The 25,738-nt window shown below is 40.6% G+C and overlaps 1 protein-coding gene across 4 annotated transcripts; it reads right to left on the bottom strand.

Annotated features, from left to right (window-relative positions):
- Positions 1-286: 286 nt before the first annotated feature.
- RBBP7 (RB binding protein 7, chromatin remodeling factor) lies at positions 287-25,444 on the bottom strand. Of its 4 annotated transcripts, none has more exons than XM_068962226.1 (12): positions 25,426-25,444; positions 20,527-20,671; positions 15,741-15,886; positions 12,010-12,183; positions 10,858-10,973; positions 6,840-7,000; positions 5,974-6,100; positions 5,778-5,855; positions 4,884-4,960; positions 3,302-3,359; positions 1,386-1,496; positions 287-685 (listed from the first exon to the last, which is right to left on the bottom strand). In XM_068962226.1, the coding sequence occupies exons 1-12, from the start codon at positions 25,442-25,444 to the stop codon at positions 617-619; spliced, it is 1,281 nt and encodes a 426-aa protein (XP_068818327.1). In that variant the 3' UTR covers positions 287-616. The 4 variants fall into 4 exon arrangements, with proteins under 4 accessions (XP_068818327.1, XP_068818326.1, XP_068818328.1 ...); XM_068962225.1 differs by lacking the exon at positions 25,426-25,444 and adding an exon at positions 21,479-21,751; XM_068962227.1 differs by lacking the exon at positions 25,426-25,444 and adding an exon at positions 21,479-21,751 and having other exon boundaries at positions 12,010-12,156.
- Between the last annotated feature and the right edge of the window lie 294 nt (positions 25,445-25,738).

Below are 25,738 nucleotides of genomic sequence, written 5' to 3'. Positions count from 1 at the left end.
AGTTAAGGCCCAAATGGCATATGGGTCAAATGACATGTTCTAGGTTCACCAATCAACCACCGAATACAAACACCTAACTTCTCCCCATGTTTGTATTAGGATACTACGGTGTACCCTGGAAAGAAAATTCAGTAAGTTCTTGGCCTGTAATGTATACCCAATAGCCGCCTCATAAAAAAGGGACATCCATCCATACACAACCCCCCCCCCCAAAACTGAGGGTCTAAAATAATAAAACAAAGGTTATTTTAAAACTTTATTTCTGCAAAGCCAAACAAGAAGTGTTGGAGGGAAAAATTGTAAAAGTTATTCTTGCATATTTGGGAACAGCAAGCACTTAGAGAAAACAAGGACTTAGAGTTAAATCAAAGGCAGTACCCTGCTTACTTGTATTTTAAAACAAAGCTGATAATCTTTCTTAAGCAACATTCTTCCCTAAAAGCTACAATATGATACAGTACGCAATAGCTCACTTGAAAGTGCTAGGATCAGAAGGTAAAGAACGCCATATGCCACCCCACTTCAACTCCCTACTATACAATGCTGTTTTTGCGCTTGATAAGTCAAGCATTCGTGTAGCATTACATTCAAGAGAAACATTTCTCGTACTTTGGGTTTAAGATCCTTGCCCCTCCAGTTCCGGTGTTGTGACATCTGACTCTTCATCATTGTAAATATTTTCAGCCTGGAGATAATAACCAAATAAAATCAGAGGTAAAACTCCCTAAAAATTTTACAAGACTATCTAAAAACAGCATTTAATAGTTCTATCCAGATTTCAGGTGTCACTGGCCAGTGTGATTTAGTGTTGGAAATTAAATGTGGAAACTTCATAGTTTACTTTTTGTGTTTTACTCTCAGACTTTAATAAATTTAATGAGGAAAAGGCAGGCCAGTGTTTTCAAAAATTATTTGCCAGGGTATAATTTCACACATACATCTAGCTGACCATGCACTACTTATTTAAGTTGTCCAAAAAAGGCATTTTCCTAAAGCATTTGAGGCATTTAGATGGAGCAATAGATAGCCCTGAAGCTTATGAAAGGGCTGGTAAACCATGTCTCAGAAATGTCAAGTGCGCATCACAGAACTCAGGATCTCAGTGTGAATATACTGCATGACAGCAGACACTGGACATGGAGCAATGATGCCAAGAGTCCAGTTATGAAGAGTCATAATCATGAAAATTGGAGCAGGAGCTATGTCTACATCAACATCTGCATACTGAACTGAAGACTTGTTAAAATGGAGAAAGGTCTTTTAAGACTTTCCTTCTATAAATATTTGATGTAGTATGCACCGAAATACTTGAAATATTTCTATTATATCATTAGTAAAAATCTCTTCAAGATAGTCACTGAGGAAAAATAAACACTTTAGCTCACCATTTGCCATATCTGCATGATGTTATCCTCAGACACCGAGCAAATGACCCAAGGCTCATTTGGGTTCCAACTAAAATCTGATATCTTGGCAGTGTGTCCTCCATGAATAAACTGTTAATAAGAACAAAAAAGTCTTGGTTTCATATCTTATGTTAGAAGCTAGTTTTTAGAGCATCAGTCTAGAAACAGGTTGCTGAACTGCAGTCTGGAGGGAGGGTGGTAATCTAGCCCTCCACCACTCTTTGCCCATTTCCAAACCCTCCAGAAAGGTGATAGGACAGTACAACAAATGCTTGGATAACCTTCACCTAGATGCCCCCAATACTGTTAACATACCACTGGCTGAGCCACCAAAAAGTTGCAGACAGCATACCTTACCCCTAAATACTTCATTCAGCCTATATCACCTGAAATGACATTTTCCTTCACGATCACAGTGCTGTTTCCATACCTAATACAATCAACACTCAAATTCTGCCTCATTAGCAGATATATAGTTAGGTAAAATGGCACCCCACTCCAGTACTCTTGCCTGGAAAATCCCATGGACGGAGGAGCCTGTGGGCTGCCATCTATGGGGTCGCACAGAGTTGGACACAACTGAAGTGACTTAGCAGCAGCAGTTAGGTAAAAATATTCAAGGTAATATGTTTCCAGGATGTCATATACTCTTTCCTGAAACTGGAACACCTGGAGACTCCTGGTTCTTCTGTGGCCCCCTGAAAAATCCCCTTCTCCCCCTTAGTAAAGGAAAGGCATAGCTCTCAGCCATCCTTCAATCTCTCCAAGACACACTGCCCCCAGGACTCCAGAAAGTCCCCATTAGGGCTAAACTGAGGTATTTGCTAAAAAATGCAGAATGGAGCAATCTTACTTCCTGCACAGGGCCTTATATATCTTAGAATTAAGATTCAGAAGAAACAATTATTGGGACTTCCTGGCAGTCCAGTGGTTAAGCCTCCCAGCTTCACTGCAGGGGCACAGGTTCAATCCCTGGTTGGGGAACTAAGATCCCACATGCTGCACAGCAACGCCAAAAAATAAAATTTTTTAAAAAATTAAAAAAATTCTTATAAGGATAATACAAATGTCCCTTGATTTCAGACTCTCAAGAAAACAAAAAGAAAACAAAATCCTAGTGAATTTTCTCAAGGACCACAAAATTGTTAAGAGATGTTAAATACAAAGTTATACACTGTCCTCTCCCTGTGATATATATAAAAAAAAGTAAGAATCAGTCACAAGAGACCACATACTGTATGGTTCTTCTCATATGAAATGTCTAGAACAGGCAAATCTAGAGAGATGGAAAGTAGGTTAGTGGTAGCCAGGGGCTCACAAAAGACGACTGAGAGGTGATGGTTAAATGTAGTTTCTTTCCGAGGGGACAAAAATGGTCTAAAATTGACTTGTGATGGCTGTACAACTCTATGAATATACTAAAAATCACTGAAGTATTTAGATAGTGAACTGTATGGTCTGTAAATTTTATCTCAATAAAACAGTTAGTTACCAGGGACTTCACTGGCGGTCAAGTGGTTACGACTCTGTGCTCCCAATGCAGGGGGCACGGGTTTCATCCCTGGTCAGGGAACTAAGATCCCATATGTTGTATTGCAATGTCAAAAAACTCCTCAAAACGAGAACAAACCAGTATTACCAAAGTTTAAAAAACTATTACCAAAGTAAAAATAGTTGGTAACAACACTTTAACTAAAAAACGACTTAAAATTTATGGAGCCCTGCATCACAAAACAAGACTTTTCAGACTAAATCACAATAACCTTCAATTTGAAATCATCCTCAAGAGATAGAATCTGAACGTCCTGACTCCTTTTTCAAATACATGAAACAATAACAAAGAGTCCAGTCTGCGTATGACACTTCATCTTGCATAAGAAAAAGTCAATATATACCAGCAGTTCTGGAGGCCCATCTTCTGCATCTTCTGCTGATTGTTCTTCTCCAATTTTGCTGTTGAGAAAAAACATGATGCCTTCAGTATTCAAATTCTTCTAGCAACAAAGTTTGCATAGCCAGCATCAGCCCAGAAATCCCATCCTAAAACACTCTTAAAAGCAATGTATTTCTATACTGTTATCAGCTAGAGTTTTTGTATTAATTATTTGGTGGGAGGGCAGGGTGTTTACTTTCTGGAAATGGTAGTAACAGCTGTTCATAAGTGAAGCTGCAGAATAGAAATTATTGTTAATAAAACATTAATTTAGAATTCATTCAATATCTTAACTGAGGCGTTTCCTGAATTAGGATTAAAAGGTGAAAAGTATATAAAATATTTACAGAAGAACTGATGCCTAATCCCTACACTTCACTCTTAAACCCTTGTTCATCCCAGGAGTAAAATACAACTACACACCAATACTGCAGATCTGCTAAAGACAGGACAACAAAACAACTTTAAATATGGAATGTATAAGCCAAGGACAGGTTAAGTTTTAATTTTTTCTTATCTTAATTTCAATTAAAAAAACAAACACAACCCCCCAAACTTCAATTTGTACAATTTGCTAGCAGTTCCGACAGTGAAATCACTCAAGTTACAAACCATTATCATCCTCGATACCTATTCCACAGGTGGACTTTGCTAGTTTGTTTTCAAGTAAAAAAGAATATTCTCAGATGTCTGTTTTAAAGATTCTCTACATTTTCAAGCATCTATCATGACTAGGGTTTCTTCTGTAAGAACATAGAACATTAGCAGTTTAGCACTTTTACTGTTCCATACACTGAAAAGTGGGTATACTGTCTTTGTAATTAAGGCAGCCTTGACTAAAAACTTAAGTCCACTTCAAAGCAATACAGGTAGGAAAGAAGTTATTTTGGGAAATGCTATGATTTAGATTCCAGATAAGAACATCTCTACGGAGAGATACATAATACAGCAACATTATTAATGGCTCTAAAAGCTCAAAAAAAAGTGAACAGTCTGAAATTCTTAGAATAGCAACCCTGCAGTCAAGGAACTTTAAGAATTGGGAGAAACTGTTTCCATAATGAACCCCCAGAAGAACATAAGCTCTGATGGCATTGGCCGTGCTTATCCTGTTCTCATCCTCAGCAGTTACACAACCCACAGGAAGAGCTCATACCTGTGGGAAAAAAACAACTGAAAAAGATTAGTCCTGCAGATGTACGTTGAAATCTAAGGAGATACAAACAGCTGACGTCTTTACCCCTTTCTATAGCAAGAGTTTTTTCAATACCATTGTTTGGATGTTAAAACACACATGCACCCCTAACCCTGACTTCAGTCCTAATTACAAAGAAAATCAAAACTCACATTTGCATCAATTTTTTTCACATTCCATTTGCTGATTCACTTCTATTTTATGGAACAGACTCTTTAGGAAGGTACTGAAGATTAATTTTAGACTTATTAAACTGGGGTTAGCAAATCGCTCTTCTAGTCTATGAATTATTACATAATCTGCTATATTAGCATATTTATGCAATTTTTGTCACCAGATCCTGAGTTACCTTAAATCCCACACATTCAGGCGGCGATCAGTACCACTTGAAGCCAGAATGGTTTCGTTATGTGGAGACCAGTGGACCTAGCAATACATATTTGAAAACATAAAGAATCATCCATTACTGGGTCTGTGGCTATTGTTCTAATCCTAGATATTTTCCCATTTCATCTTCTGGACCCTTTGCTTGGCCTACAAGCCTTCACTCTTTGTGCTGTCCCTTCAGGTGCTCTTAAATGAAACATCTCTTCAGCCTTCCCCTGGGAGGGTCATATTCCTCAAGGCTAACTCTGCTAGGGCTCCCAATAAACTTAGCTCCCAAACCATCCCAGAAGCTTTTAACATTTCCAATGAAGTGTGCCTTAGCCTATGCACATCTCTATTTTAAACCATATATAAGATTTCATAAAAAAAAATTAATTTACTTATTTTTGGCTGTACTGCTCAGCTTCTGAGATCTCAGTTCCATGACCAGGGATTTAAACCAGGCCACAGCAATGACAGTGCTGAATCCTAACCACTAGGCTACCAGGAAACTATCTTCACTTTTTAAACTGATCCTATTTTGCAAAGACTGTTCCTTTTACTTCTGAACTAACAATATCTAGAAATCTCCAAGTTATTTCTCACTAGTTTACTTACACAGTAGGCAAGGAGCTTTAAAAAAAAAAACAAACACAGGGAATTCCCTGGTGGTCCAATGGTTAGCACTCTAGGCTTTCACTGCCAGGGTTCAATCCCTGGTTGGTGAACTAAGATCCCACAAGCCACATGGCATAGCCAAAAACAAAACAAAAACCCAATGTCCCAAGTCCACTATGTAAAAGAAAAAAATTTATAAACTTCTCTCTAGTAAAAAGTTACTAAAATCTGACAGAGACACCAGAAAACTGTCACATACCTGGAAAATTTCATCTTTATGAGATTCAAAGGTATGGAGTTTCAATTTTAAATTACGCAGATCCCATAAAGCTACAGTCTGAAGAAAAATAAAATGAAAAGGAATTCGTTTCTGCACTTTACATAAGAATTTTAAAATATCGTAGTAACAAAGACAAATAGGTTTGTAAACACTAAATATGCAAAAACTTAGAAACCTTATCCGCAGAGCCAGTTGCGAGAATGAACTCGCTGTAGGGATTGAAGGACAGGCAATTGACCTCGGCAGTGTGCGCATCAACCAGGTGGCTCGGCTTGGAGGTGGTGTTGGACCTGGTGTCCCATCTAAAACACAAAGGTACAAGGCACACAGCACAAGAGCAGGCCACTCAACCCTGCCCCACCTCCCTCCCCCACACTTGTGCCCACATCAGCACCACTCCATGCCACTCCTCTCTCACTAACTTGCCTTTCAGGGACACTAACCATGCAGAGTTGGCAACTTGGACTTCCAACCACTAGGTGATATGCTCTAAACCTGCACAGAACAAACTAGGGCTACCTCTGCTTTCTTCTTCATTACGTCCCTATCTGGATTACCAACTATTTCAAGCATGCACAAAATATTACAGAGACTACTGTTTCATATCTATAACCTAGCCTAGTCAAATTCAGTATTTTGCTTTGTTTGCCTCAGATGCTAGTTTATGAGATAAAAAGCATTCCAGGTGCTTGAATGCAGCCCTGTAGCCATGCCTTGATGCACAATCACTCTCCTCCCTCAACTTCAATGCAAGTCACCCTGATCCCCGATTTTGATACATACCACTGCCCCAAGCATGTTTCCTCATGTGCACGTACCTGTTTTTTTCTTTTTCTAAATAAAAAGTTGTGTTCAATCATACAGCACAGTAACTTTTACGTAAAAAGGCCATCCCTATTTATAGCTTCTCATGTCAGTTATACCTCACTAAAGCTGTTTTTCTTTTTTTGAAGGCCAAGACACAATTTAAAACCCACCACAATCACTGATGGTCATTCAGGACACCCATATAACAAAACCCCACTCAATTTTCCACCTTACATCATAAGTTTCTGATCATCAGCAACAGATCCAAACAAGGACTCATGCAGCAGGTGCCAGGCCACATCCTCTACAACAGCCGAGTGGCCGGTAAAAATTGCTTTAGCATCCACAATTTTGCCTTCCTTTGGTCCTGCATTAATATCCCACAGACAGACAGTCTGAAGAAGGAACAAAACAAGAGTTAGTTATGAGAGACTGAATTTAAATGCTAACACCTTATTTAAAACTCTTTTATTAAAAACAAAGCTACTTACTATTAATAAAAGTTATTTTTTAAAAAAGTGAAGTTTCATAAACAGCAAAGCGTACAGGTGTAGCTTCCACAATCTGAGATGCAGAGGGGAAGGAAAATACAGTGTAATGGGGACGGGAGGATAGCATGGTGGCAGGCAAGAAACATTCTGGTTTGAGTTTCCACCTACATACATTCAATCAAGTATCTAAAATTCACCTAGATTACACAACACGAGCCTGGGGTTCAATATCCACCAAACTGAAATGCATATCTTAAAACTTCATGCTGGGCTGGGAAACTGGGAATTAAAACTAAAACATGCTTCTTAAAAAGTGAAAGCTTTTGGACAACTGTCACTTCACAGCAGAAACCACTACATACATCAGCAAGTGCAACAGCTAAACAACCTAGAAACCCCTACAAGGCTACTGAAGAGACCACAGGGCCTGCCCAGACCTCAAAGGTTACAGATCCGCAGGCTTTGAGAGTTTGAGTCTTTTCTTAACATCTCGTCATAAAAATAGCTGAGAAGAGTCTGAAGTTTCTATGAAAAAATATTGCAAAGTATGGGGCAGTGATTGTCACCTCAATGGAGTAAGAGGTAATTCCATTAAGGTATATTCAAATTAATTCCACTGACACTAGTATCAGCTTCCTCTCTTCATCAATCATTTTATTATCTGAAAGGGTTTCTGTTACACAATACATGTGGCCCTTAGTCTCTGTTGATACTCACACATTTGGACGCAATTTACATGCATGGAAAAGGTGGAATGTGTCGAACTATTACCTGCTCCTCACCTCAGAAAGATCCTGGGAAAATTACCAAGATGCCTCGCATATGTGGAGCCCTTAGGAAACGTCAGCTATTAATTATGACTAGCAACTCCCAGCCTGGTGTCTTCAAAAAGTACTAGTAATTAAGTTCTTGAGTATAACCCATCCTCCCCGTGTGGGAGACTATCCTATGTCCACTCTGAGGGAAACAGAAGAAGGCTTTCTTTCAGAGACTCTGTTCTGATGATAGGGTAGAGGGGCATGGGGAGTGTTACATCCACTTTTCAGGGATGGCAAGAGTGACATCCTCACTGGCCTAATTTGGGTCAACAACCTGGCCTCTCCTCTTTTCCAGGCTATTTTCTTGCCATCACAGTGATTCTGTGAGCTACCCTACATAATGCCCTTCCAATTAATTCCTTTTCTGTTTAAATCAGTCAGCACCCTCTTTGCAGCCACCAAGGAAAATACAGGGTTGGCCAAAAAGTTCATTCAGGTTTTTTCATTATATGGTGTAGAAAAACCTGAACGAACTTTTTGCCCAGCCCAGTATTTACGGAAGTTCTTCAGAAAAGTAAAAATAGAACTACCACATGATACAATCCCACTTTGACATTTATACAAAGAAAACACAAACACTAATTTGAAAAGATATATGCACCCCCATGTTCATGGTGGCATTCTTTACAGTACCACGACATGGAAACAACCTAAGTGTCCATCAGTGCGTGAATGGATGAAGATGTGCTATATGTGTGCATTGGAATACTACTCAGCCATAAAAGAGAAAATCATGACAGCATGAACTTTGAGGGCATCATGCGAAATTTCATGAAATAAGTTAAGGAAAGACAAATACCATATGATCTCACTTATATATGGAAACTTAAAAGCAACAGGAACAAAAAACAAGCTCATAGATATAAAGAACAGACTGATGGTTGCTAGGAGTGGAGGGCAGAAGAAACAGGTAAAGAGGGTATACATTTACTGTTAAAAAATAAACTAGATATTTTTTAAAGATCACTCAGAACATCCACCTGAAGATTTTATCTTTAAAAATAAAAACTAAAAGTCATGAAAACTTTAAATTTACCAAAGGAAAAAAAAAGGAAAAAAAACCCCCAGGCACCCAGAGTTGGTTTTTGTTGCCTGTAACTAAACAATCTTGACTGGGCCAATTACCTACTTCAATGTTTCAAAAAGCTTAATAGAAATTGTCATTGACAGACATATACATGAGGATATACTAACAAGAAGGCAAGGGAACCTACTTTCACGTGGCTGACATAAAATGCTAACTGTGGCCAAGTTACATGAGCCTTCAAAAGCTCCAGAAGGCTACTCTTGGCTTGTGCTTGGAATCATACCAAACACTTTATGCTTGCAGTATGGGAACCATGAAAGAAAATATGGGGCTGTTAGTGGCAAGAATGCTACAAACATTGGTCTATATAAATTAACATGATCACTTTGCATCTGTGTGGCACTTTTTCATTATTAAAACACTTTAAAGGATGCCAAGGCAACTCCACAGGGAAAGATTAGCTGGAAAAGCTGGATATCCACACACAGAAAATGAAGCTGGACCCCTACCTCACACCATATCAATATAGACCAAAGACCTAAATATAAGAGCTAAAACTAGAATTCTTAGAAAAAACATAGGTGTAAATCTTTGTGATACTGAATTATGTAATGGCTTCTTAGATATGGTATCAAAAGCCAAAATAATGAAAAATAGATAAACTGAATTTTTGTTTCAGAGGAAATCAAAAAAGTGAAAAGACAACCTAAAGAATGGAGAAATTTTTTTAAAATCACATATCTGATAAAGGACTCATATCTAGAATATATTTTAAAACAAACTCTTAAAATTCAACCATAAAAAAAATTTAAAAACGGACAAAGGATTTCAATACAAGTTTTTCCAAAGATGATACAGAAATGGCCACAAGCACATGAAAAGATGCTCAACACCATTAGTACATGTAAGTCATAATCACAATGAAATACCACTTCAAACCCACTAGAATGATTATAATAATGACAGACCATAACAACTGCTGGTGAGGACATGGAGAAACTGGAACACTGGTACATTGGTGGTAGGGATGTGAAGTAGTACAGCTGCTTTGGAAAACGGTTTAGTAGTTCTTTTAATAGCTAAACTTAAAGTTACCATATGACTCAGTAATTTACACTCCTAGGTGACTACCCAAGAGAAATGAAAACATTTATCTACACATAAACCTGTACAAAAATGTTCACAGTAACAATACTCAAAGCAGCCCCAACTGGAAACAACCCAAATGTCTACCAATTGATAAATGAATTGTGGTATATCTATATAATGGAGTACTGTTCAGCCATAAAGAGATCAAGTACTGACATATGCTCACATGGATGAACCTTGAAAACATCATGCTAGTAAAAGCAGACAGAAAAAGTTGCATACTGTGTAATTCCATTTATATGAAATATCAAGAAAACAAATCTACAGAGATAGAAAGTAAACTAGTGGTTGTCGAGAGAAGGAAGGAGTGAGGAGTAGACTGCTTAATGAATATGGAGTTACTTTTTGTGACATTTAATGAAAATGGTTTTTAATTAGTGCTGATGGTTTCACAACTTTGTGAATAAAGTAAAACTCACAGAATTGTACACTTAAAAAAACTAAAAAAAAAAAAAAAAACTAAAATGTATTAATCAGGCCTTACAAATGCTTTAAAGAGTCTCCATTACAGAGGTCCACTTTTAAATGGAACACCTTTTGCCCACTTTCCCTCCATTCTACGGCTGCTTCAAAAGAGATTTGAGGAATTCTAAGACTCCAAAAGGGCAGTGTGATAACCAATGTTCTAAAACCTGTGGAAATGTTATCACAACAATCAGTATTATCTTAGAAAGTCTTTCATCTATTAGTCTCCTTCAGTGCAGAGCTGTTCATAACAGTCTTTAACTCTTAGTACATGAGTAGATTAGGAAGAACAGATTCCTCACATGGTCATCAGATGCACTTAGGAGATGTCCACTCAAATTGGAATTCCAAGACAGACCATAGCCTTCCTTTTGGTGGCCTCTTAGCCTAAGATCAGGATTACACTCTCCACTTGGGTCTAAAGAAAAAAGAAAGAAAAAGAAATAACATTGATTACCAAGTGATTATCTGTTTATCAGAACTGGTAAGAGCAAATTCTCACTCCTGAGTAAGTCTTAACATTTATTATAATGCCTACAAAAGCACTGCACACAAACAAGGATTTGGTCTGACCCACAGCCACCCTAAAAAGCTGTTCTCTGTGCTACATTTTAAATACTCTATGTAAACCAATAAAATGACTGGTTCCTTTGCAAAACACAGTACTAAGTTCTAACACAAAACACTGAAAACTGTACCAGCCCACAAATTTACATGGTGACAATCCAAGCCAATTTTTAAAACAATTTTTTGAAGAAAGCAGCAGGTCTGGATGTTCAGTCCTTGCATGTCTCCAGAGTAGCCTACAACCATGACTGACCTCGTCACCCCTGGGAATGTGACCCTCACAAAATTCTTCATGTCACTGTCTGATGTAGCTGTGTACGCCCAGAGCAGTGTGGCATGCTGTGGCAGCTTGTTGAGACTTGCAGGATTGTTGAGCAAGATTCATGAAGCATCTGACTTCACTGCTGGGGTGCGGAGTTTCCCTTACCATGGCTGGTCACAGAGCAGGATATACCTATGTGACCAGACTGCCATAAAAACCGCAGACACTGAGACTCAAATGGGCTTCCCTCGACAGAGACATCTCTACCCCTGTGGTGTGTGGCCCCAGTGGAAAAGGACTCACAAGTCTACGCCTGACCTCTCTGGACTCTGCCTGATGTGTATCTTTCTCCTCTTGTTTTTGCTCTGTATCCTTTGTAATAACAAACCTTAGCCAGTTTTTTTTCTCCTTTTTTGCTCTATATCCTTCGCTATAATAAATCTTAGCCAGGAATATAACCTGCTGTGAGGTCCTGCATTAAATCACTGAATTTGAACACGGTTTTTAGATCCCTGAAACCATTTCTAAATCTCTAAAAGTTGGAGTATACTAGTCTGTATGATATCAAAGCAATTATTTCGAATCAAGAAGGATCAAGCAGCGGTCTGACTTTATTAATGCATACCTGGTTTCGCAGGGTGCTTCGTATAGTCAAAAACCAGCACATCAGAAGATGGTGTTTTTGTAGCAATGATGTGAGGATTCTGCGGCATGTAACGAGCACGGTTTACTTCTCCTTCATGGTTAATTTTAATTTCACATTCAATTTTTCCTGTTACAGAACCAAAGCCACCAAATTCTAATGTGAGAAGAAAGAAATAAACACATATACTTACGATTAAAATTCATAAGTCACTTAATCAACCTGAGATTTTAATCTGACGGAATGTAACACAAATTGGTAAGAGAGAACAAGAGTGAGACCAAGTGAGCACAGAAAAATATGGGTTCATTTGCCACTTAGAATTAATTTATTCGACTCCAACTGAATTGGAAAATACTGATACCTATTCTTTCAAGTTAATTCAGTTCCATTTTGGACTTAAAACAATTAAAAATCGGCTTCTTTCAGTTGTGAAGATGATGTAATTATTTATGAAAATTTAAATAACCACGCAATTAACACACCTCAGCCTTTTAGTTCAAACACAACTCATTTGGAAGTGCTGAAATTAGAATCGTATTTTAGGTTTCTTTAAGATAGATTCATCCTCAGGAGCATGAACATTCCTTGAGTCTAAAGTCAAAAACATCCTCGTATCAGAAACCCATGCTGACTAACCTTCACCCAACACCAAGACACAGACACAGTCACGCACAAGTCAGTTCCACCAGAATCCTTGAACACATCTGCTCAATCGAGTTCAACACATTGGTTCAACTGCTGGTAGAGTGCCAAAGCTAAAATGAGTGGGCTAACCTTTCTATCTGGTGTGGGAATATGACTGTATGTTAAACAGTTATTAAAAAGACCTCAGAAAAGTGACAAAGCCACACAAAAAAGTATAACTTCAGAGAAGCAGTAAGATGGTAGCAGAAAGAATACAAGTAGAGAACATCTAAGCAGATAACAGCAAACAAGAATATTTTCTTTCCTGTGCTCATAGATAAAAACTTGAATTAGTTGCTGACACATTAGAAGCTTGGAGGCTTGACATTATAACTGTTATTTCTTCCTGACCTATGTCACTTCTTCTTTGCACATTCCTTTTTCACTCACTCTGTATCTCAGGTCAAGTAACACTAACTCAAATGTCTAATGGAGCCAGGGAGGTAACAAGTAAAATAGACTAGCTGTGGCCTGGTGAAATCACACTGAAATCCATAAGCCTTTTCTCAGTTTCAGCCACATCTTGCTCTGTGGGAATGCATAATCAACACTGGCTCCCAAGGCTTACTATTAGAATTTAGCCATTCTTGGGAATTCTCTGGCAGTGCAGTGGTTAGCAGTTGGTGCTTTCACTGGGGGGGGGGGCCAGGTTGGATCCATGGTTGGGGAACTAAGGTCCTACAAGTCACTCAGGCAAAAAAAAAAAAATTTAGCCATTCTTCTTCTCTATGACAAATACCATTGCTTATTATTTCTGGGGCTGAAAATCATATCCCATTTCACACAACTCCTCTCACACAACCATATGCAATCACCCATTTCCCTCTGTGCACTTTCCCTTCCCATCATGTCAATGAAAGAAAATGCCTTGGTCTTTCTAAGAACACCCCTCCTGATCCATCACTTGCTAACTCTTGAGACCCTGCTCCAAAGCTGTCGCTTTTTCTGTATTTCAACCTCCCACCACTGTGGACCCATAGGACAATCTCTCTCATTCTTCTGCTGCAAAGATTCTTAAGCTTCCCAATTCCTTTAGTGAAAACAAACTCAACAGGTTTCCTTTAAGAAAAACTGGGCTTTCAGGTAAGATTTACTGTGTACACAGAGCTTTCTTAAAACTCAAAAGGAAAAGTCTGAAAAAAATCACTATCTTAATGATAATAGTATCTACTAAAAATACTGTAACTAAAAAAAAAACCACAACTAAAGTTTTACAAAGCTTGATGTCAACTAAGTATTGCAGTCACTTGTTAGAATATAATTCACTGGACAAGTGACTAAATAACTAAGTATCTCCGTATTGTTATGCAGAGACTGAAGCCAAATTAACTACATACTTTAGGCTTCCCTTGTGGCTCAGTTGGTAAAGAATCCGCCTGCAATGCCGGAGACCTGGGTTCAATCCTTGGGTTGGGAAGATCCCCTGGAGAAGGGAAAGACTACCCACTCCAGTATTCTGGCCTAGAGAATTCCATGGACGTCCATGGGGTTGCAAAGAGTCAGACACGACTGAGCGACTTTCACTCACTTAGGACTAAAAGCCATTAAAAATTTCCTGATTACAACAATATTTACAGAAATAATGCATAAGGTTGTAGGATAATAGACTATGAATTGTGGAAGTGTTAAACTGAGTAAATCATTTTGGGAAACTTTTATATTATTTTAGGTTGAAAATGAATACACCACACAACTCAGCAATTCCATTCCACTAGATAAATTCTCCCACAAGTACGAGAAGACTTGGCAAGGATATTCACTGAAGCACTGCTCCAAGAACAAAACACCAACAGAGATGTAACCCAACTGCCCCTTGACAGAAGAATAAATGGGGGTTTAAGTGTAATGGAATACTACACAGCAGTAAAAAGAATAAGCTAGACATTTACATGGTACACACACAGACAACTGAATGAAAAAAGCCAACTGTACAGCATTATGTGTGAATAGTAAAAATAGCTGAAAATGGCACACTAATTTCAGGACAGTGATGAATTCTGGAAAGGAAAGCAGAGAGGAATGGAGCAGGGTTGGCAAGATTTTAGCTATAAAGCAGTGTTTTATTTTTTAAAAAGTACTGGACAATGTTAAGATCTGCTTAACCATGTGGGGTTGTGAGGAAGCACTAACCCAGCAGGTCTGCTTGCTTAGTCCTCGCTGCTGATGGAAACTGGGGCCACAACTGACCCCTGATCAACTCCTGGGAACACAGACCTCAGAATGTCCTCTATGTCACTGATGGGTTGATTTTGTGGTGTATACCTGAAGCAATGGACCATGCTGTTCCAGTCTGTCAGGGTGGCTTTGTACAAATATCAAGATTGACGATACACACCTGAGTTCATTACTGGGGTCTCAAGATTCAGTTGCCACGGCTGGCTGCCAGTGTAATTTGCCTACACAACCAACCCCCAAGATAGACAGAGACCCTGACCCTCAAATGGGTTTCCCTGGGCAGAGATAGCCCACATGTCTCCCTGTTATTTGTTGCCAGAAACAAAGTACATCCTGTGTGGGTGGCCCTGGATGAGATTTGCACTGGACTTCCCTAGACTCCCTGATGTGTATCTTTTTCCTGCTGCTTCTGTTCTTCATTTCTCATTATAACAAACTTTAGCCTTGAGTATAATTTGCTGAGTCTTTGGAGTCCTCCTAGCAAAATCATCAGACTTCGGTGGTTGTGGGAATACCAAACAGGGGAATTATGTTTGGTTTGCGGGAAGGGAGTCAACAACTTTCATAAAAAAGCTATTAACCATCTGGTCTAAATGGCTGACTTTTTTTTCTATGCATACACCAACACATATTCTTACTATTACCAAAACTGTTACTATAATCACACACATCAGTTACCCAATTTATCTTGGACACCTTTCCATACCAGTGCATACAGATTTATCTCATCGTGTGAATGTAAAATTTCAGAGTTGAGGTTTAACTACCCAAAAGATATTGGTATAAGTTAACAATATATAATTAGAGGCTTACTCCTCAGACACCAATGCTGGAATATATGGATTACTTACCACCCTTTTCACTGTCACAGTGGGAAGCATCAAACTGTGCATCATCATTCGGAATATGGACTCGAGCAACCACGAGATGATTCTGCTCATCAGATGTGTGAGTCCCCAGCACTAGCCAATGAAGGGCATAATCCTTTCCTTCCGGTCTGTTTATGAAAGAAAATAAGTCATATTAATCTTATAAGGGGCTTCTCCTTGGTAGCTCACATGGTAAAGAATCTGCCTGCAAAGCAGGAGACCCAGATTTGATCCCTGGGTCAAGAAAACCCCCTGGAGAGGGAATGGCTACCCTCTCCAGTGTCCTTGCCTGGAGAATTCCATGGACAGAGGAGTCTGGCTACAGTCCAAGGGGTCACAGAGTCGCAAACAGTCAGACATGACTGAGCAACTAAAACTTCAACTTCCCCCTCCACAATCCTTTAAGAAATCAGTTGTTAACAAATTGTCTATCACTGACTCCTGTATTCATAAATCATGACTTCTCACCTAACAACAAAAAAGAAAACCTTCAATTTTAATACTCTAGGTGTTTCTGGTTTCCCAGTAAGAGGTAAAAAGGCAGAATGGACAAAATAAAGTGCTGAGTCAAGAAAAACTGGGTTTAAACCCTGGCTCAAACTAAAATTAGTTATATGTGATTCCTTAAATCACAACTTCCCCGTGGGTCTCAATTTCTTCACCTAAAAAACAGGTTATGAGTAAAAATGACATGATGTGAAAACCCCTTATTTATATTTATGGTGCTTAACGTTCATAAAACAGGCATTCCCATTTTTTACAGGGGAAGGCAGGGGAGGGGGTCGTCTTTGTTACCCTATTCTATGGTAACTCCTTGTGGCTAAAGAAACCACTGATGACTCTTGGCACTTAATCCAAGTGATGATTTTGCATCTGTATCTATTAACAATGCGTTCCCATTTGTATTATTCAGAACAACTTTCACCTGTGTCCCATAGTTCCACATTAGTAAGGCAGGCTGAGAAGTAAGGCTCTGAGCCCCAACATTAAAAAAAAAAAACCTAGACTGTTTCCAAATTCCAGCTGTACAAAGGATTCACTGGTTTAGAATAAAGGTTTGTGAATTACTTCCAGGCATATAATTTAGTAATAACTAAAAAATATAAGATTAAATTTTACCAAGATTGGGCTTAGGGTATGAAAGAGCAATAAATACACAAAAACTCCAAGAACAGAATAAGGCAGCCATGGCTAAACAATAGGAGTTCATTTGAAAAAGGACATGAGGACTTCCCTAGTGGTCTAATGGCTAAGATGGCACACTCTCAATGCAGGAGGCCCAAATTCCAGCCCTGGTCAGGGAATCAGATCCCATATGCCACAACTAAAGATCCCACAGACTGCAACGAAGATCAAAGATCCTGCAAGATCTGGCACAGTCAAATAAATAATAAATAAATAAAATATTTTTAAAAATAAAAAAGTGAATCTATTTAAAAAATTAAGACATGGGTCTGAGTCGATGTGTGTTCAGTGGCCAAGAATACGATGTGGTTATAAAAAAAATTACTTTCATCTTACATGAATTTATATAGGGTAAGAAGAGGCAATACACATGGGCATTCATCTACTAATCTGTGACTGGGAAAACCACACTTAGAAAATTAGGCTCTAGGCAATGCATTTTAGAAGGACTTAGGCAAAAATGACACTTTTACAGGGAATAGTGGCTTGAAGTGAAAGGAAACTTAAACATATCTCATGAGAACCATTTGAAAAGAAATAGGAATACTTGAGAGAAAGGAGGCACCAGCAATATTAGGGCTGACATAAAAGGAAGAAAAGTGACTTGTTTTTTATAGCGTTAAGTAGAAAAATTCTAAGACCTACAGGTAAAGTTACAGTCAAACACGTCAGTTCATCATATGACCTTTTTAAGGAGTAGAATTACAACATGGACTAGAGGGTCTGAAAAGCTTCTTTTGACTCCAAAATTCAATTATTTCAGTTTCCCCTGACTCCATCATCGTATAAGGATTTTTCTTTTTACTACAAATTCTTTCATCACCATCATCGAAAAACAAGCCTACTTTTCTGAGCCCATCAATATTTCACTGCTTTCTTCGAATACTAGATGTACCTAAGGCTGCAGAAGCACTCGTTATAAAAGACCTTGTCCATTTTCAGTGCCAGAATTCTTTGACCACTTAAGGAAATTCACCTGACAATCACAGATTATCATCACAAGGTTATTCTTGGTAGGAATGCCTGAAATAGCTGAAGACTGAAAACAAATATCCATCAATAAGGAACTGGTGACACAAGTTACAGTATATCCACAAAGGAATTCTACTGAGCCCTTCATATATCTAAGCATGCTTATAGGAAAAAAGTCTCCAATACAAACTCTTAATTTAAAAAATCAAGTGAACAGAGACTTCCCTGGTGGTTCAGTGGTTAGAACTCCAAGCTTCCACTGCAGGGGTCACAGGTTCGATCTCTGGTTGGGGAACTAAGATCCAAAGTCAAGTCAACAACTTCCTAACAGAAAAAGAGGGCGGAGGGGCATAGCATGTACTTCTTCATGCTGGCAGGGTGGATAAGAAATCACAAATGACTCTGCTCTGGGTAAGGCAACCAGAAGAACAGAGGATGTGGAAGGGGAACTTAGTCTTCACTCTATGCAGCTTTGTATCATCTGAATTTGAATGCATACATAGATTTTTAGGTAGAGCATATAAGTCTCAATATGTTTAAGAAATTATTCAATAAGACATATGAAGTAATGATCTACTGGTTTTGAAAAATAGTTTCTTAGAGATACCTAAATAAAAATTTAAAGAGCCAAATCAATTATTTGGATGATCACCTAACTGAATTTAAGGGCAACAGCTCAGAAAGTGCAAGTAATCATTTGGAAGCATGTTGTATGTATACAGAAGACCAGCCAGATGAGGTTGAGTAGGGCCTACCTCTCAAAGAGCCAGGCTGTAAGAGTATCCAACATTTCTACTGTCCTACATAGTGACAAAACACAATCACAGTCCCTTCATAGTCCAAACAGAAACCTGCAAAGCACCACTCAGCCATCTTCGACACACAAGAATGCAGGCTGGCTGACATTTTGTTGCACTCCCAGAGCCACTGCCCATCCCACAACCAGATCCCACTTCTTTGTATGCAAAGAACCCCATGGAATATATAAAGTATTTATTTTCGGTTAAGTTCCTAAGTGTTAATATAAAAGTAGTATCTGGGCTGAGAAAACACAGATTTATTATCTTTAAAGTGTTTTACACAAAAAACATAATAGGTTTCACTAAGCAGCTTTCATTGAAATACAAATGGAAACAGAGCTATTCCACCCTAACAACTTATTTCTGAATAGGAAAGGGTGGGAGAAATTACCATCAGTCACCACTTACTGTGTACTCATTCTGTGCCAGCATTTTAACATGTGTGATCTTATTTATTTCCTCAGATGTGGGCTGTAAGAACTCTCAGCATCTCCATTTACAGACCAGACTATTTCAGGATACAGACTGATCAATTTGCCCTAATTCACAAAGCTAAGAAGCAAGGGGCAGGATTCAAATTCAGATCTCTACCTTAAAGCCTGGGCTCTTTTCTACTGTCAAAAATCAAAAAGATTCAAATTAAGTTGTTTAACTTTTAAATCTGCTTAATAGGAAGACATAGTCAAATACCCGTGCTGCACTACATCAGAACCTCAATACCCTTAAGCATTTGATGGTCAAAGCTGTAAATGTCAACGCTTAGAAGTCTCCATTATTTAGTTCTTGGCTCCTCTTCCCACATCTGTATATTTACATTGAGATTTTTGAAAAGTCCACTGGAAGTCCCTAACCGTGTAGAAGTCAATGTTCTCATATGGAAAATCTGGCCATTATATGAGTTTTATACGAAAGTAATTTACTCCTATTTTTAAAAGTTGTTGCAAAACTTCTAGAGTTTAATAAATCCTCATTAAATGACATACACACGACAATCAAATTTAATACATTTTTAAAGTACATGGCCAGGTTCTTACTAGGAAAAGTGCAAGTGTATGAGAACCATAACCTAGTGCAGAGGTTGCCTCAACTCTGGGGCCACCTGGTTTGCATTCCAAAGCCCGCTCCACCACTTACCAGCTGTGTGATCTGGGGCATGTTACTTAACATCTCAGCCCATTTCCACATCGATTAAAAAGAGGATAATAAAAAATAATTATTGTACTGTTGTATTAAACCTAATAGGACATAAAACTCTTCAGATGTGCTCAACAAATGTCAGCAATTATTACCAGAGAAATTTTACAAAGAGGTGAAGACCAAAAACAACCTCAAAATGTATCATACTATACCACCTTTTCATTGGTGAACTGCTGCAGAATTGTTTTCTCCTTTGCCAATTAAAACGTATTCGTCTTGTGGGCTGGTTACAAGGAGGTATTCATTTTGCAAAAATTCATCAAGCCATACACTTATGATTCGTGCACTTTTCCCACGGAGTTTTAAAGAAATCCATTAGTCTGGGGTCCAAAGAAAACCCAGCGTCTACATTTAAGTTCAAGAAATGTCAAATGTATCTGGTGCATCCTACAAATATCCTTAATCTCAGAACAGATTCTCTGTCCGCTTTTAATTCCACATTTATACGTCAGAAACCACCCTATAAGTCAGTTTTGAAAATAAAAATCACCTGCCACATCACCCAAAGGCTTAATCGATTACTTGTTTATGTTCTATGTATAAGACGCGAAAAACTAGGAGATTCATGTTAACAGCAAAATTTATGCAAAATAAGAGTTGACAAAAACCCTTACTTAGTCACTTCAGGAAGCCACTGAACGGTAAGACTCGGCCACTGAAGAGCATGGGTCATAACCAGGTCATACAGAAACGGTGTATTCTTCTTCCAGATTTTATATTCTTCATTGATGACACGCTCCTCCACAGTATCTTCAAACACTGAAATTTGGACAAATCCCATACGATTAAGTGTCTGAAAGGGATCGAAATCTATACTGGAGGTCACCTCGAGATGGCCACACCTAATCTCCTCTTTCTCTTAACCACTAAATTGGACACGACCAACTCACTGGTCTTCCAGAACGCGAGGAGAATATTAACACCAGGAAGCTTATTTTTTTGCAGTTTGAAATCAATACCGCCTGCGTATACAATATTGGGCAATTAATTACATAGATATCGCAATTGTTTTGCCGGTTACAGCTGTTCGCACCTGTTCCAAGATGACGACCCGTATGTAAAGGGGCTCCCCGACCCACCCGGCGAGACGAATCCAAGTGTAGCAGAAACGCATCGGCCCGCTTCCCCCATCCCCCACCAGAAGAGGCCTCAGCTCCCACGAAACCCGAGCCGGCAGCCATAAGTCGGCGGGTTCCAGAATCCCCCGGACAAGGGCCGCGACCCCGAGGCGGTCGACGCGCGCGCGTGGAAGATGGTGCCGTGCCCGCTTTCCGGCGACGGAGGCCGCCTCCGCCCGGGTGCAGAGCAAGCGCCGCCGCCAGAGGGGGGTGACGCCGGGGGGTAGCGGGAAGGGGGCCCAACCGCGGCCCCGCGCCTGGCTCCGGAAGTGCTCGGAGCCCTTCGCGCCGCGGCCCCGTCCCGCGTAGGCCCCTCGAGGCGCGCGCCCTGCCTGGCGCCCGGCCCCGCCCCCTGCTCCTCACGCCAATTCGCGCCTTTCGCCGGCGCGTGCCGCGGCCTCGCACGCTCACCGCCCCCCGCCGCGCGCCGCCCCGCGGGGCCTCTTACTCTCTTTACTCGCCATCTTGCGTCGGGTCGTTCGCCCCTCGCCGCCGCCTCGGACTCCCCTTGCTAGCCAAGAGCAGCCCAACCACAAGCGCTCCTGCCTTTCCCAGGCGCGTCACACACTTCTAGCTCTCGAAGCCTGAGCTCCGTCTTACAGCCTGGGAGCTCCCCAGACGCTGCGTCCTCCTCTGCTGCCTCCTCCCCGCTTGCGGGTACCGAGGTCTGAGGCGCTCTTCTCTCTCTCTCCAAACTTGGAACGAGACTTTTCAACCCGCGCCTCCCAGCCCGCCCAGGCAGCTGAGCGCAGGCGCATCCGCCCTGGGAAAAGTGAGAGGCGGTGGCTTGGGTGGGCCTCGGAGCCAACGGCTTCGTCTTTTTGACCAATGACTGGCGGCAGGGAGGTTTAACGCGGCGTTCGGAGGCGGGCTTTTGGGGGTGGGTGGGGCGTTCCGCGGCAGGAAGTTGGCGAGGCGCAGGCGCGAGGGCCCGCCTGGCGCTCCCAGGGCAGGCCGCGGGGGCGGATGGGGGCGCGAGGGGGTGGGGCGAAAGGAGGCGCGGCGTGCAAGCTGCGTGGGGGCTGCGAGCCCCGGGGCGGCGAGCCCTGGGGCCGCGGGACGTGGCTGCTTGCTGCGCTTTGGCGGTGGGGGTGGGGGGGTGGGGGGCTGGGGGGCTGGGAGGCTGCTGCCGCTTAGCCAAGCAAAATCTCAGCGCTAGAGAGAAAAATGGTTTCTAGTCTCGAGAGACTACTGTGCCCTCAAAGTCTCCCTGACAGTCACGGACATGCATAAGTCTGTGCACTCTGAAAGTTCTCCCTCCAGCCGACTGGCCTTTTCTGGGGCCTGGTCGAGGCGAGGTGGGATTGTCGGAGGCAAAGGGGGCCTTTAGCAGAGGCCGCGGGCGTTTTCCGACTGTTCAAGCCGCTGGGCCTGCCTTGTAGGCTAAACCTGCGGCCTGTTCAAGCACAGGCCGCCAGCGCCCCGAGGCTGATTTGAGTTACGTCTTTGTTAACAAATTCGAGTCTTTAAAATGATAATTTGAGCCCTGTCGTACTGCAGAGGATTTTGTTCCTGCATTGCCATTCTTGTATCCTTCCTAGCCTTGGGCCTTGCTGAGTCATATTGGTAACCTGCGGGGGTCCCAGGGTGACCCCACCCTAGGCTGGCGAAGCTGGAAAGAACTGGGTAGAGCTGACTTGGGACCGGCTTGCCTGAGCCTTGCTCAGCCCTGGAACTTGGTAGCCCCTGAGGGGTACGCAGGGGTGAGGAGGGCTGCAAGGCCAAAAAGGAATGAAAATGAGGGCCAGGAGCAAAGGGGACGGGCTAGGGGGAGGTGGCCGAGGAGCCTAGCACAAAGGCAACCTCAGTCTACATCCAGACTCTGAGAGGAGGCCCTCCCTGCAAAAGCACCCCTGCCCCAGAACACTTGCTGCTGTGCTATTTTCCAAGTGCCTTCTTGCAAGCGACGGTGGAGATTCTCAAAAGAAATCGGGCAGTTGCTGCTCTGATGCCCACTTTTCTGATCGGGAAACAAACCCAGGCATTCCGTGGCAGAACCACTCGTATTACCTTATATAGAAATTTACTGTCTGGTGTCTCTGGTTTCCGATATGATACAATTCATTATTATAACGCTCTCCCTTTCATGTCAGGCCCAGGAATGTTAGTGACTGAAGCTGGGGAAGGGAGGAGCGCTGGAGAGGGAAGAGGGTTGGAAGGGTGTTTAAACACAGCCCTCTTGTTCTAAAACACTGGTTGGTAAATGTTTTTTTTTTTTTCTAAAAGGGGCCAGATAGTAAATATTTCAGTCTTTGGGGGCAAGTACTCGTCAGTGTTACAGCGAGAAAGCAGCCCTAGACAAGATGGGTGAACCTGGCTGTATGCCAATAAAACTTAATAGGCACTGAAATGTGAACTTCATATAACTTTCACGAGTCACAAAATGTTCTTTTGATTATTTTCAACCGCTTGAAAATGGAAAAAAAATTTTGAGCTCCTGGGCCCTACAAAAACTGGTGGCAGGTTAGATTTAGATGGAGGACTGTAGTTTGCCCACCTTGTTCTAGAATAATTGAAGGCTTGGCAGCTGTTTTCCAGTCTCCCATTAATATATTTTACTTATTTTCTGATGGGTAGGCATGATTTCTAAAACCTATTAATGTTTAAAGAGTTGAAAGAAATCTTTCCAGATGATGATTTTAAAATCTTTATGCTGTCCACCTCACTAAGTGTCTGAGTAGGAAATACAGAACAGATATTTTGGGAGTTTGTGAAAATATTTGGGTGCTATCATACACTTAATTCAAAAGTATCTGGTACAGCATACTCTGTTAGTTCTGGATTTTGTTGTTGTTAAATTGAATCTGCCAGTTTTATTTCTCCAGAATTTTTTGGTCTTTTTTCTGGCTAGGTACTTTTTTGCCTCAGAAATGTGATACCAGTTTTTCTCCCTTGAATTGCAAACTGTAATTTTTTTTTTTTTTTTAGAGTTTCTAGTGGCTCAGAGGGTAAAGCAAATGTTTTTTTTGCCTTTCACCCCACCTACTTAGCTCTGGTCCTAATCTTTTCTCTTACTTTCTCTGTGGTTGTCTTTTTGTCTCTCTTGCACTTAGCTAAGTCTACTAATCAAATAGGGAAGATCCTCTGGAGGAGAAAATGGCAAATGGCAACCCATTCCTGTATTCTTGCCTGGAGAATCCCATAAACAGAGGAGCCTGGTGGGCTACAGTCCATAGGGTCGCAAAGATTCAGATAGAACTGAAGCTAGTGCACTCACAAGGTGTGGACTATCTTAACGGGAGATGCTCTGTTTAGGTACCTTTTTCTAACACTGCTTACCTCAAAATTGCAATAGTGTTAACCACCAGTTTCTCCATGCCAACTGTGTTTTACAGATTAGTACACTTGTATATAAACCAAAACAAGTTATACCACACAGTGCTAGCCTTTAATATGTGCAGTGCACTCTGGTACTTTATTTCATTTTTTAAAATACTCAAATGACTCCCTACATTGCTTTCGCGATTGGGATGAGTCACAAGTTGTGGTTTGAGACTGGTCACTAGTATATTTTTTGAAACCTGTAGCCAGTTCCTGACTGCCCTTTATGAATTTTTAAAAATTTTATTGAAGTATAGTTGATGTACAATGTTGTGTTAATTTCTGTTGTGCAGCAAGGTGATGTTATACATATATATATATTCTTTTTCATATTCTTTTCCATTATAGTTTATCATGGGATGTTGAATATAGTTCCCTGTGCTATACCCTAGGATGTTGTTATTTATCCATCCTATACATAATAGTTTGCATCTGCTAATCCCAAACTCCCAATCCTTCCTTCCCCTCCTTCTTCCCACATGGCAACCGCAAGTCTGTTTTTTATCTGGCTGTGGGCTGCTGTCTATGGGGTCGCACAGAGTCAGACACAACTGAAGTGACTTAGCAGCAGTAGCAGCCCCTTATAAAACAGCAACACACCCTCATATGCCTCTACAGGTAATCACTTTCTGGCCCCTTCCTTTTTTTTCAGAGCACTTATTACCACCCAACAAATGTTTGTTCATAGGCTTTTTCTCCTACACTAGAATGCAAATCAATGGCAGGATCTTTGTTTTGGTGTACCCCCAGCAACTGAACCAGAGCTTACCAGACGAGGAAGCTCAGGTAAACAGTGCCAAGGTCACATAGTGAATGTTGGAGTTGGAATTTGTATTTACTTGGTCTTCTGTTAAGACAGCAAAAATGATTGTATGTGATAAAGTGAACTGTTAACCAAAAGGAATGAGAGAGGGAAATAATATCGTGACGTAGCTGTGGATGAATCTGTTCATTAGCAACTCCTTCTCACTAGTTTTTGGCAAAAAATCGTAGCCATTCAAAAAGATGTTGCAGTTCTTACTGTGTGCCAAGCAGTGTTATGGGAACTGGAGATACCTGGAATGAGCAACACACAACTCTCCTGCTCTTTCATACATCCCTTTATCGTTTGTTTTCTCATTAAGAAAGGAAAACTCATTACAGAAAAATCTGAAAATTACACAAGTAAAAGAAGTACATAAAGAATACCAATTTTTGTTTCTGGTCAAATTGTTTTTATCCAAATCATTAGGAGTGGAAGAAAATACACGAAAACACTAATAGTCATTGTCTCTTGGTTGCTGATATTATGCATGATGGTTGTTTTGTTCTTCATATGTTGCTCTGTTTAAAAGTTTTCTTCAATGGACAGACGTTAGTATTATAAACAGAATAAATCCCACATATT

The sequence above is a fragment of the Capricornis sumatraensis genome, chromosome X (genome assembly GCF_032405125.1).
Source record: "Capricornis sumatraensis isolate serow.1 chromosome X, serow.2, whole genome shotgun sequence".
In the NCBI taxonomy this organism is placed as follows: domain Eukaryota; kingdom Metazoa; phylum Chordata; class Mammalia; order Artiodactyla; family Bovidae; genus Capricornis; species Capricornis sumatraensis.
The sequence above is the reverse complement of the archived record's forward strand: the minus strand, read 5'-3'. Positions and strand labels throughout refer to the sequence as shown.